Source organism: Manis javanica, chromosome 16 (assembly GCF_040802235.1).
Source record: "Manis javanica isolate MJ-LG chromosome 16, MJ_LKY, whole genome shotgun sequence".
NCBI classification, from domain to species: domain Eukaryota; kingdom Metazoa; phylum Chordata; class Mammalia; order Pholidota; family Manidae; genus Manis; species Manis javanica.
Genome location: NC_133171.1, coordinates 54,728,719 through 54,741,571, shown reverse-complemented (window position 1 = coordinate 54,741,571; position 12,853 = coordinate 54,728,719). Strand labels below are relative to the sequence as shown.

The window sequence follows — 12,853 nt, the reverse complement described above, 5'->3', positions numbered from 1 at the left end:
GGCCTTCACAGAATCTCAGCGGGGCAACTGGGATACGCCCGGTTAATCCATTTTACAGACCAGGAAACTGAGGCCGATTACAGTTGGCTGCGGAGCTCTGACTGAGCGTGCAGGGGCCCTCAAAGCCATGCTCTTCACCTTTCCTAAGGGCAACAACCCAGCAAATAGAACAAACCCTACTTTGCCAGGCTTCCAAACTTGGTTTTCCAGCACCACTTAGCATTCACACTCGGGGTTCTTTCCTTCCCACCATTCCATTCTTTACTGCCCCCCACCCCCCGCTTCTCGGGAGCAGGTGGTAGGCTCCGCGCTCAATGCGCAGGCGCGCGCCATCGTGGGCCGGGGGCGGGACGGGAATGGGGGGGGCGGGGTGAGCGCGGGCTCGGTTTGGGGCCGCGGCGGGAGCGGGAGTCACTTCTACTCGATTGCGCAGGCGCCTGGCGGTTACCGGTCTCGCAATGGAGCGGAAAGGTGAGCTGTGGAGCGGCCTTCGCCACGAGGGGCAGCGGCCACCGGGGCAAGGCCCCGGTCAGCACCAGGAGCGTCGTCTAACCGCCGCAGTCCGGTCCCCGGGCGTGCGGCCCCCCTCCACTGAGGTGGTGCCGCCCCGCAGCCCTCGCGTCTGGGCTGCCGGTCCGCGCCCCTCCGCGCCGGTAGTCATCGCCCCTTGTTCCCCGCCAGGCCAGCCCGCGCCTTGAGGCCACTACAGGGCCCGGCCCTGGGCGGACGAGGCAGAACCCCGCCCGTCAGCTCCCTGACCCGACTTGAGCCCCCGCCGGTGCAGCCCGCCTGGGCGCTGCTCTGCGCCCCGTGGGCCGCCAGTCCCCCGACCGGCCGCCTTGCTGAAGCTGCGGCGCTTGCCCTGGAGCCGCCCCTCAGGCAGGCCCTGCTCACGGGCCTCCCGCCCCTGCTAGGTCTCCACCCTCACCTTGGTCGCCTCCTTTCCTCCACATTCGCCCCTCATCCATCCCTCTCTCCTGCAGTGCTTGCGCTCCAGGCCCGAAAGAAAAGGACCAAGGCCAAGAAGGACAAAGCCCAAAGGAAGTGAGTCTTAAACCCCAACATCCCATTCTTTGGGTTTCCTCCCGCATCTCCTCTCCTCTGGTTTCACGTCTTGACCGTGCACCGGGTTTGGTCGCCGTGCAGTCCCAGCCACATGGCCGCGGGGCGGCCTTGGAGGGACGCTCTTCGTGAACCATGTGCGAGGGAGCTTCTGTTGCAGTCCCCAGGCCTACTGGAAAGGGCTGTTGCCGGACGACCGGAGCTGGCCCCGTATATTTACCTACCCGACTCCAGAGAGGCACAGGCCCCCCCTCATTGGGGCCTCTCTATGGAGCTGGTAGATCGTTTTCAGTCTGTTGGTGAACTCTGGTCTTTTTTCCATACTTTCTTCCCAGCGTCGTAACTTGCCTCCTATGTCTGTAGGGTAGGCCGTCAGATAATTCTTGAATGAATTTTCTGCATTTTGGTCTGCGAGCCACACACTCTCCTTTATAGCAGAGGGCATGGAGCTTCCCCCTGGCTTAGTCAACTTCCTGCCTGAGGTCGCATCGCCTTCCTTGCCGCGTGCGGGCAGACCACTGTGTATACAGCCAGGTTCTGTTACTGCTTCAATTCCCTCCAAACCTCAGGTCCTCGCAGTGAATGCAGATACCTTCCGGATTGGGTATCATAGTAGTGACGGGAAAGTTCTTTAGCCAACACTGCTGGTGATTCTGGTTTGGTGTATTAGGCCACGCGTTCGGTTTTATCATTAGGGTACATAACCGTGGTTTAGCGCTATTGTGGGAAACAACAAAAGTTGGTCTCAGTTTAGGAGAAACGGCCAGTAGAGGGCTTCTGGCCAGTGAGGCTTAGTCTAAAGAACTTTTATCTTGTACTAACGATTAATTGAAAAGGATCTTGGAAATTGTCTTTTAGATAAATTATTTTCAGGGAAAAGATGCATATTTTTCTTGACCCTTTTCCTTTTACTTGATGTTAGGTGGAGTTGTATACTGAATTGTATTCTGGGCTGATAAAACGCATTTCAGAGGCTTTCCTAGGTTACCTCTCTGAGTGAAATTACCGAATGGGAAAGGTTTGTGTGTCTCAAACAGGCTAATGTTTGAGAGGAGCACGTTATGACTTATGTCAATACAGCTAAAGTGGTAGGTGACCTCAAGTCTTGTTCCATTTCTTTCAACTGTCTTCTGAAAGTTTTTATTTTGTAAAATGCTCTGTAACCACCTGATTTAAATGAGTTTATATATGTTTGTGTGTTCATTTGCCTCTTGATTATCCATGTATGGATTATTGGAAAACCAGTTCTTAATCCCAGGTTGGTTTAATAGAAACAGCAGAGCTAACCTCATTTTAATATGCAGTGGGAATTCAAATATTACTCTTTTTTGTGTGTGCCTAAGTTTTGCTATTTCCTGTGGCCCTGAATGTGTAATAAAATGCTGTATTTTCTGCTCATGTAAGGAAGTGATTTTATTCACTGTATAGAAGTCATCTGTCTTGGTCTCTACATGTAAATTAATCTTGGTGCTAGCCTGAATTAACCTAAAATTTGGAAAGTAAATATATATAGCTGATCATATACTTTATTTTTAACACTGTATATTCATTACTTTGGATTATCTGTTACTCCTCTGTTCACTTCTATGGGTAACCTATAGTTGTTTGTGTTCTTCATTATTTTCATACTTGCACGAAAGCAAGCGAATGGTACAGATAATCTAGCAGTTATTTTACTAAATAAATTTTGTACAGCTTTGACTCCTGAAAATATGTACTAATGAATCGCCCCATCTACTTTTAGTTTCAGGGATGTTTTATTTTTGTCTTTTTCAATTAGTTTTTCTTGATAATTTTACCTTTCTTTTTTCTATCCTCCAGCCTCTTTTTTAAGTAGCTGATATGTCTAGTTAACTTGGTTAGAGTATTGTGTCAGAAGTTCAAGCCCAGCCTGACATAGGTAACTTGACTGTTCATAACTCCTGACTTCCAGACATTTTGCAAAGGCAAGCTGCTAGTTACCAGGAGATTAGTCAAGGAGAAGGTCTAAAGAAGAAGCATGAAACAGAGTTTGGACTTTGTGAGTCAGATCTGGTTTGAATTTTGATTTTGCCACTTTTTCTTAATCTGACCTTGGGTAATTTAATGTAAGTTAAAACAGTTTTACATGTTATGACTGATAGCTCAGTCATGATGAAATCTGATCAGGACCTGAAGTTAACAAAAGCCAAGCATTTAAATGAAACATTTTGGAAACTTTTTAAAGTAAAACTGTAAAGAGCATCCTAGTAATTTAGTCACAGTTGTGGTACAGGTGGAAAGGATTTTCAGTCCCATGATTTTGTAGATCTTGAAACTAGAATCTACATTCATTAAGTAATATGCCATGGAGCTGGAGCTGTTGCTGGTATAACAAGGTCAAAATGGGAATCTGGGGCTCCTGCCTCACAGCTTAGTGCCCTTTTGGATTTGTTTCCTTTGGGTTCTTTCACGGTGGTAAAAGATATGACTTTGGGAGTTTTTAGTTTCTTATTTGAAGAAATTCTTTCTCATTTCACTTTTTCAAGCTGTACTTTTATTTAACACATTAACTAGTTGGTGATCATCTCTATTTTACTTCACAGATAAGGAAACTGAGATCTGACAGATTACTCCCCTAGAAAATTACAAAGCTAGAATTTCATTCCAGGTCTAGCATACCCCAAAGCCCTGGGTCCTAACCATTGCTGTCCTCAAGTGACAGTTCCTTATAGTGTGTCTCAGAGCAAATAAGGTAGAGACTGAGTGACCAGAGGCTTCTAATAAGTAAGGTACCTCTGGATACTTGGGTTTTTAGGTAGCCTTTCATGGCACATTGGCTGTATCTCTCAAAGAGCCCATAGCTCCATCTTCCTTTGGTCATTCAGTTTTCAATGTGTACCAGTAGTGCCTTTATGTGTTTGTCATAAGCTTTTATAAGTTTATGTCTGCTTTTGAAATATTTCTACAGAACATGATTCCAGAAGGGATTTCATATCTAATAATTTCATTATGTAGTTTAGGAAGTTAGTATGGAGAGTAATTTTTACTTTATTTGCAGTTAAAAAACTTTATGGGTTTAGTATAAATTTGTTGGTAAAATTATTTGAGCTAGAGAAGTGCCTTTGCTCATTATAGCACATACTGATCTATAGAGTCAGAGTGGAGATGGTTTTATTTCTTGATTTTCCAAAAATATAATTGTTACATTGAAAATTTAGAAGAAAAATACTTTTAAATTTCCAATATTTTTATCCAGCAGAAAGTAGAGTACATAAACTTGAAACAAATATTTGCAATTAAATAGTACTGGATGCTTTTTACACTTAACAATGTACTTTGGAATTTGTTCTATATCAGTTTCATATAGTGCAGTCTTACTTTTTTTTTTAAGGTCTGCTTTATTTCCTTAAGTCTTAAAAATGTATCAAAATAGAGTTACTTCATTGTATCATAATTTATTTTAGTTCCTGTATTTAGTTAATATACATATATATACTTTTTAAGACAAAAATGGAATCATTGGATATACTTTTCCCCAGTTAACATTACCATGAATATTTTTCATAGCATTAAATATTCCACATGATTTTAAATGTTCCACTGTATGCTGTTTGCAGTTTTTCACAATTCATAGCTAAGATGAATAATCCTTTGGGTAACCATTGCTCACAGCTCACATCAGTGATTATTTCCTTAGGTTATATTCTTAGAAATGATATTACCAGTGTATACATTTTAAATATTTTTAATAATTATTGTCAAAATCTCCAGCAAGAGCCAATTTAACTCCTATTCATTAAACAATTAGTTTTGAACACCTACCACGTCCCAAGCTATTTCATCCTTATGATACATCAGTGAAAGAAAAATCTCTCTCTGTCCTTGGGAGCTTTATTTTAATCCGGGGAGACAGAATAAGCAATTGACACAATAAGTAAATTACATAGTATGTTAGGTGATAAGGTGAAAAAATAGGATTGAGGGGTGGGGATGGAGTGCAGTTTTAAACAGGTGATCAAAGCCATATTGAGAAGGAGACACTGAAAGTTGGTAAGTAAAGGGGGGACTGCTCCAGTGGATTTCTGGGAGAGGGAATATTCTTGCCATTCCTGCTAAGCTACCAGAACTGTGCAGTATTACTTGGAAAAGCTTCCCAAATCTGGCTATCTATAAGATACGTTGTTTTAATTTCTTTTATTACTAACAAGGGTGACCTTTCAGGGTTATCTGTTGGCCTACTCCTACGTTTTTGTCCATTTTTATCTTGTATTGTTGATCATTTTCGTGATTTTAAGAGCTGTTTTAATATTGAGTATATTTTTTGTCATGTGGTAGATTTGTCTCAGCTTGTTGAAGCTTTTTGAATTTCATTTATAGTGTGTTTTGACATGAATTGAATTTTTTTAATGTGGCTAATCTGTCTTTCGCTTTTTACCTTTGAAAATTTTCAATGTCAACTGTCTGGTCTTTAAAAAACAGTTGCATTTTTAATTGTGTATGAGTCCATTAAAGTATGTACTTGGAAAATTGCATTTCTAGAATTGCTTTTGTCAGAAATAATTTCTTGTCCTCTTTTCTTCCACAGTAAGTTTATATATGTTAGTAAATTTTTACATTAGTGTTTCTACTACCTGAAGGCCCAGAGGCTTGCCAAATTACCATATTCCTTTAGGTTCCTTGAAACCAACAACTTGTTGAAGTGCTAAAATGGTAGGTGCTTAGGAACTCCTTTATTGAAATGAAGAAAAGATAGATTGGTTAGTTAGAATCAGTCTTTACTATATTTTTTAGACCTAACCCCACCTCGCCCACCTTAGGTAAGCTTTTACCCCATGCTCCCCACGTCCTCTCTTACTGGTTTGGGGACTAAGTTCATTTTTATATTAGCTAAAGTATTATTTTTAATGCTTCTCTCACCATAACCGAATTAATTCCAATCAAGTAAGAAAATTCAGATAGCAAAGAGTTTTTTTTGAACTCTTCCTTTCCAGGTACAGTGCAAATAATGATTTAGCTAAGTAGAAACAGATAAACAGATACGTAGGTATATCTATAATTTGTTTTTTCATTGAATTTAAGATGATATGAATTTTAAAATACACCATTTTATGTACCATTAAGAAAAATACTACCAAGTAAATTGATACACCATTTGCTGTGTAAGGTATGTCTTGATTTTAGAGATGTGAAATGGAGATACGCTTATGTTTGAATTTGCAAAATGTAGAATTCCAATGATATGTAGAATTGGCAGCATTAATGTCTTTTTAAAAGCTTCACTGGTAGTAAATTTTAAAAATATACAAAATGAGAGAATGTGGCAAAATAAACATTCGTGTATCTATCTCAACTTCAGCAGTTATCAACTATGACTAATGTTCATCTTTATCTTCTCCTGCTCCATCTTATTTTGAACAAACTCCAGATTTCATATCACTTTGTAAGATATGGACTCTTAATTTTTTAAAACATAACTACAGTACTATCACACACCTAAAAATTTTTAAACAAGTTCTTAATAACAAATTTTCCTGCTGGGAAAGGTCCTTACATTGCCATTGTTTGAAAAGTCCCTCTTGTCTTTTTATCTAGGTTCTACGTGTTTAATTTCCTTGCAAACTTGTTTTTTGCTAGACTGCTTCATAGGTGGTAGTGTATACTTCTGTCAGAAGGCATCTACTGTCTAGTTGACTCCTTTTTTGTGTTGTTAATGGCCATTGATCATTGCCTAGATCCATTTTATTTAGAGTTGCAAAATGGTGACATATTCTGTTATTTTTTAATTTATTAATTGTAATACTCCCATAAAGAGAAACTTCACCTCATCTCTTTGGTTACCCAGAGAGACACTTGAGATATATGAGAGACAGGATAAATGCTTGGTAATTTTCCTTTTCAAAATAATGAGTTGAATTCCTCACATGCTCCAACATAACCAGTAGAGATTTATTTGATTATAAATACACAGGTTTAAACATATTTGTGGTTCAATCTATTGTAGTTGGGGTTTTTCTGTAGCTTTATGGAGGTATATCTTATATACCATAAATTCACCTGTTTAAAGTGTACAGTTTAGTGTTAATTTTTAGTATGTTCACAGAGCTGCACAACCATCACCACAACTTAATAAGTTCGTAACATTTCCATTACCCCAGAAAGAAATCCTGCACCCATTTGGAGTGACTCCTCGTATTCCCCACACTATCCCACCTCCAATCCTAGGGAACAACTAATCTACTTTCTGTCTCTGGATTTGCCTCTTCTGGACATTTCATATAAATGGAATCGTGCAATTTTGGGGGGTTTTGTGACTGTCTTCTTTTCCTTAACATGTTTTTAGTATTCCTGTATTTTTTAGCATTTGTAATTGCTGTTTTTATCAATTGTCCCATCTTTGACCAATTGGAGTCCTTTCATGATGGCCTCTGAATCCATTTGACTCAATTCAAGGCCTTTTTGCTATCTGGTATAACAATTTGTCCTGTCTTATCTTGTAAATTTTCTGTACCAAACCAGGAAATAGACCTTTCTCTAAGAAGTCTTTTGGGAAATGGCTTTAGAGATCATAATCTGGGCACTTAAGGTACTTTTTCCTACTGGGTTAGCCATTGTTTCTAGGCCTTTTCTATGATTAGAGCTAGAAAATGAGTTGTTTTTCCTTTTGAAAAAAATCATGAGTTCACGTTATACTTAAAAATCAAATGACCCTGGGATCTTTCTTCCTTCTCTGATTTTGCATGTATCCCTTCTTCCACATCAAAATCCCCAGTTCTCAACATTTTCTTCTTTCCACAGTATAACTACAAATAGTCTCAGAGTGACAATGCCAGCACTGCCACCTCCAATATGATTCCTGAAGAAAGCTAACAATTTATTGTCATTGTTAGGGTAAATTTCACTGGAGTTGTAGAGTCAAATTACTGGGTTTTAAAATTACATGGGCTAGTTCCCTGCTTTGTGGTTATGTTACCTTCTAGTTTTACAGACTCATTTGTTTCATTTTGCTTTCATTTTACATCATCTGTGGCTTTTTAAAAAGTTTCCAGACTTGGCAGAATTTGGGTCATCTGTGTTCTTAGTTTAAAGTGAATATTGTATGTAATTTGTGACTGTGTTGATTTGTTCTTACAATGTGGCTTTTGAAGCATACTATGAGTAACTAAAAGGAAATGGTGATTATCAGAATATGTGGAGTGGGCCTCCTCCTTTATATCTAAGGAAGAAAAGACTTCTTTGCTATTTGCTGGTTGTCCTTAAGATGAGTCCTGTGTAACCATGTGTTTGGATTTTTTGAGAGACTTGGCAGTCTTTGATTCTCCAAATTGTTTAGCGTTCACAACTATTTGGATTTTTTTTTTTAAACCATTTTAACAAAAGTTTAGGGGCAGGATTTGGTTTACAGCCTGTGGTTTGTAACCTCTGCCATTGAGTCTTCAGGGTGAGGGTTAGGCATTAATAGGCCTAACTACCAGGCATAATACTGTCACAGGCACTCTCTCCTCAAGTTGTAGTTAAGTATACAACTGTGGTTCTGTGTGCCTACTACTAGAGGATTAACTTCAGGAATTTGAAAAAGACCTATGAGATCAGCTATGAAATAGACTAGAGTATCCAGGTTTTCAATACTTTAACAAGGAATGATTTCAGGAAGTTATCAGAAACCACAAAGTAACTTAAATATGATTTGTTCATTTTCAGAGAAGAATAGTAACACTGGACGCAAAAGTCAGTTGGCAGGAGCTAGATAAATAAAAATCATGTTCATTTGTGCCATGACGTGCCTTTGTTGTATAGAGGAAGATTAAGGTTAGGTATAATCCATTACTACTGGGTAATAAATTTATTGGTGTCTTAAATGCCTTGGACAATATTAATAGGTAGGTATTTTAGGATAGCTTATCAAGATATTTGAGAACATTTCATGTGTATTTTGACTACCAGGTTAAGAATTGTTACCAATAGTGATGAACAAATAAATGACATGAAGTTTGGTGTTGGTACCATGAGTCATGTTGATGACCCTTATATAATATATAGTTCACTCAAATTTAAAATTTTTTGTTCTGAGTGGCTGAGCACTTTAAGCAGGCTACTACTGATCCTTTTGGGGTTGGTCTTGTGGTACTTTGTTTTCTGAAATTCTAAGGTGGCCTTATTTTATAACTGATTGTAAGTGTAATTTACGGGCAACTGCATCCTCTAGTTCACTTAACTCTCCATTGTGGTACTGCTCTTCAGCCTGTGAACCTTCTTGAATGTCCTTTTCAGCCAAGCTGTTTGATCAGAGATGTCAGGTCCTGTCTACACATGAGCTTGGTAGCAAGCTCCCTTGATACTCTTCCTCTTCTATAACTATCTATGCCTTTGAGAATAGATTTAACAGGAGTTGTGTCTTTCATTTTTCTTTACTAGTATTAAGAATGTAATGGGATAAATTAGGTAACTCATGCTTATTTTTCTAGGTGGAAGAATAACACAGGTATATATATACTCATGCTGTTTACCAAAAAGAGCTTTGTAGTTTTGAATCACACAGTTCTGGGTTCCCCCTTGCCTCCATTACTGTTGTTGGGTGAACTTGGACAATGTCATTTGACTTCCTTGAGTCTGAGCTGCCTTACCTGTAGATGGCAAGGTTCTGAGGATGGAATTGCATGTGAGTGCCTAGCCCAGTGCTGATCTGAAGTTCTCTGGTGACTACTCCCTTCCTCATGTTCTCTTCTTACCTTAGATGGGTTTATATTTACTTTTGACTTTTATGGACATTTCTTATTACTATTCATGTATCGAACTACTAATTTTAACTCATCTGTTGGTGTTTTCTACATACATGTATCTTTATGAGGTCTAATTTGGCATATAGTCACCTAAAGATAAGGGATAGTTTATATATATTTAATGATTTGTATATAGCACCTGATAAACGTAGGCACTCAGATTTTTATTTTGATGTTGTCAGACCCCAGCTCCAGTTTAGGATTACTGAGTTGAGATTACTTCCTGAGTATAGCTCAGAAATGAATTCAGTTTGTTTGTTAGCAAAAGAAAGGAATGATCTCCAGGAAAAATATATTTGTGAAAGATAATGGGAGAAGTTTGGCATTTATTAAGCTTTACTGTGTATATGTAGGTGCTGAAACTATCTCAAGAGCCTTATGACCTCTGAAGAGAGATAAGTTATACAAATATAATTTCTCTGGTCTCTGTTAATTGCTAGGGTTACTGTAACAAAGTACCACAACCTGGGAGGCTTAAACCACAAAAATTTACTGTCTCACAGTTCTGGAGGCTGGAACTCTGAAATCAGGGTATTAGCAGAGTTGGTTTCTTCTAAAGACTAAGGGAAAGACCCACTTCAGGGCCCTCTCCTTGGCTTGAAGATGACCATCTTCTCCCTGTGTCTCTGCATCATCCTTCTACGCATGTCTCAGTCTGTGTCCAAATTTCCCTTGTGTATAAAGACACTAGTCATATCGGATTAAGCCTCATCCTAATGACCTAATTTTGATTACCTCTGTAAAGATCTTATCTCCAAGTAAAGTTACATTCTGAGATACTGGAAATTAAGATTCCAGTATATCTTTTTTTGGGGACACACAGTTTAATCCATACCACAATCCCTAGAAGACAGTTCTCTGCATTAGGAAATCTACAGTTCTTCATTCCCTGAGGCAGAAAAAAATCGAAGACTAAAGTTTACATGTAAGTGAACTAGAGTTTCTAAAGTGCTTTTTCTATTTAGCTTTTAGTTTGTCTTTTGTGAAGCCAAGCAAAATCATTTCTAAGATCCAAAACATCATCTTCAAATCAGTTCTGCTTCTTGAATTTTAGTTTTACTTTGAATCCAGAATAAACCCCAGCAACTTTTACATCTTTACTCAAATGTCACAAACCCTATTTAAAATAATATAGCATACTCTGACCCCTTACCATACTTAATTTATCTTCATAGCCCTTCTCATACACTGACATTATAGAGCTTGTATCTCTCCAGGAGGTTTTGAGATAGGACTTTGCTGTCCCCAGCTTTAGCTATTCACCAGCAGAAATTCAAGAACTAAATAGACTCAGATAAATTAGTGCCATTTTTTGGTCACCTCATACTAGAATGTAAACATGAATGAAGACCAGGGACTTTTTTTTTTCTTTTCTTTCTCACAGATGCATTTCCAGGGCCTAGAATAGTGCCTGACATACCTATAGGCACTCAGTAAAAAGTAAGTTGAATAAATGAACAACTATTTACTTGTTCCTTTTCCATCATTTCCAGCGTGCCATACTAAAACTTATGTATCAGGCACTGTACTAAGCCTAGGACAAACATAACTGTTCCCTATGAAGTAGATGCTTTTCCTGCCCTCTTGTACACACTGGGCAACTGAGACACAGAGAGCTCCTTGAGTTAGTTAGCAGTTTATCCAAAGTCATAGAGCTCTGGTGAACTGTGGAGCCAGGATCAAACCTGACTCTTGATACCAGAAACCTTGCCTGTGATTACTCCTGTAGTGTGTCCTGCTGCTTCGCTTTCCAGTAGTGCTGTGTTTTACTATCTTCTTACTAACAAAGGAATTTTTCTAAAGGACTGCTTTTATAGGGTCACTCTGCTGCTTAAAATCTCTTGATAACTCCTTCCACATAAAATACTTAGGTGGTTGACATTTAAGGCTCTTCATAATCTAAGTCCATTAGGGGGTTGGGGTAGGAGGCTCAAATTGAAGAATAATGAGTAATAGCTAAAGATGAAAGATAAGATATATGCCTTGTATGTATCCATTTTCTGTGCATTTGGGTTATGGGCAGCGAGCAAAATAAAGTTTTTCCTCATGAAACTTACATTCTGGGAGTGTGGGAAAGAAGACAATAAAATGTCCTGTGCTGAAGAAAAATAAAGGGTAATAAGGGAGGGGTTAGAGGAGGGAACTGCTGTTTGATAGAGGAGAGTCAAGGAAATTCTCTGAAAAACACTTTAACACAGACCTAAAGAGATGCGTTTGGGGGGCAGATCACATAACCTTGTAGGTCATTGTGACTGTAGTGTTGCCTTATATTGGTGCTTTATTAAAGATCAGGTTTTTTTGTTTTGTTTTTTAAGTATAATTGCGGAAACCTAGGCTGCTGGGATTAGGATGTCCCAGAGGGCCATCTAGTGGCTATTCGTCTTAAATGTAGTGAGCCTTCCAATAAATTAGCAGGCCCTCCAGGAGTTTGTTTTGCCAGCTCAGTCATATATAAATGGGGAATGTGGATGCCTGAAAAGAAAACTTTCATTTATGAACTATTTGAGAGTAAGTTACAGACATTGTGCCCTTTTGCTACTAAATACTTCATGTATGCCTTTAGGACAAGGACATTAGCTTATATAACCACAATATAATTACCAAAATAAGAAATAAAACATTAATACAATATTACTATTTAATCTGGAACTTACTCAAATTTTGCCAATTGTCACAAAGATTTTTTTTTCTGACCTAGTGTCTAATCTTAGGATCACACATTGCATTTAGTTTTTTGTCTCTTAAGTCTAGAACCTTTCCGTAGCCTGCCTTTGTCTTTCCTGACATTGATATTTTTGAAGAACATAGGCCATTTGTTCTCTGGACTGTCCCTCAGTTTCCGGTTGTCTTGTTTCCTTAGCGTTCAGGTTATGCATATTGGCACTACCTAAGTAAATTGTACCTTCCTTTAGTGTCACATCAGGAGACAGGAGATCCTGTCCCAGTATTGATGTTACCTTTGATTGCTTAGTTAAGCTAATGACCGCTAAGTTTCTCCATCATAAAATTAGGGGTTTTTCCCTTTGTAGTTCTTAAGTTATTTGTAGGGAGAA

At 38.9% G+C, this 12,853-nt stretch overlaps 2 protein-coding genes across 2 annotated transcripts in view; one reads left to right on the top strand and one right to left on the bottom strand.

Annotated features, from left to right (window-relative positions):
- Positions 1 to 12,853, bottom strand: part of LOC108387192 (LHFPL tetraspan subfamily member 5) — a 145,200-nt gene that overhangs the window by 11,384 nt on the left and 120,963 nt on the right. The window lies entirely within an intron of this gene.
- Positions 444 to 12,853, top strand: part of SRPK1 (SRSF protein kinase 1) — a 109,979-nt gene continuing 97,569 nt past the window's right edge. Inside the window, 2 exon segments of the mRNA XM_036998412.2 lie at positions 444 to 645; positions 648 to 1,044. Coding sequence (XP_036854307.2) covers positions 459 to 645; positions 648 to 1,044 — 584 coding nt within the window. The 5' untranslated portion in view covers positions 444 to 458.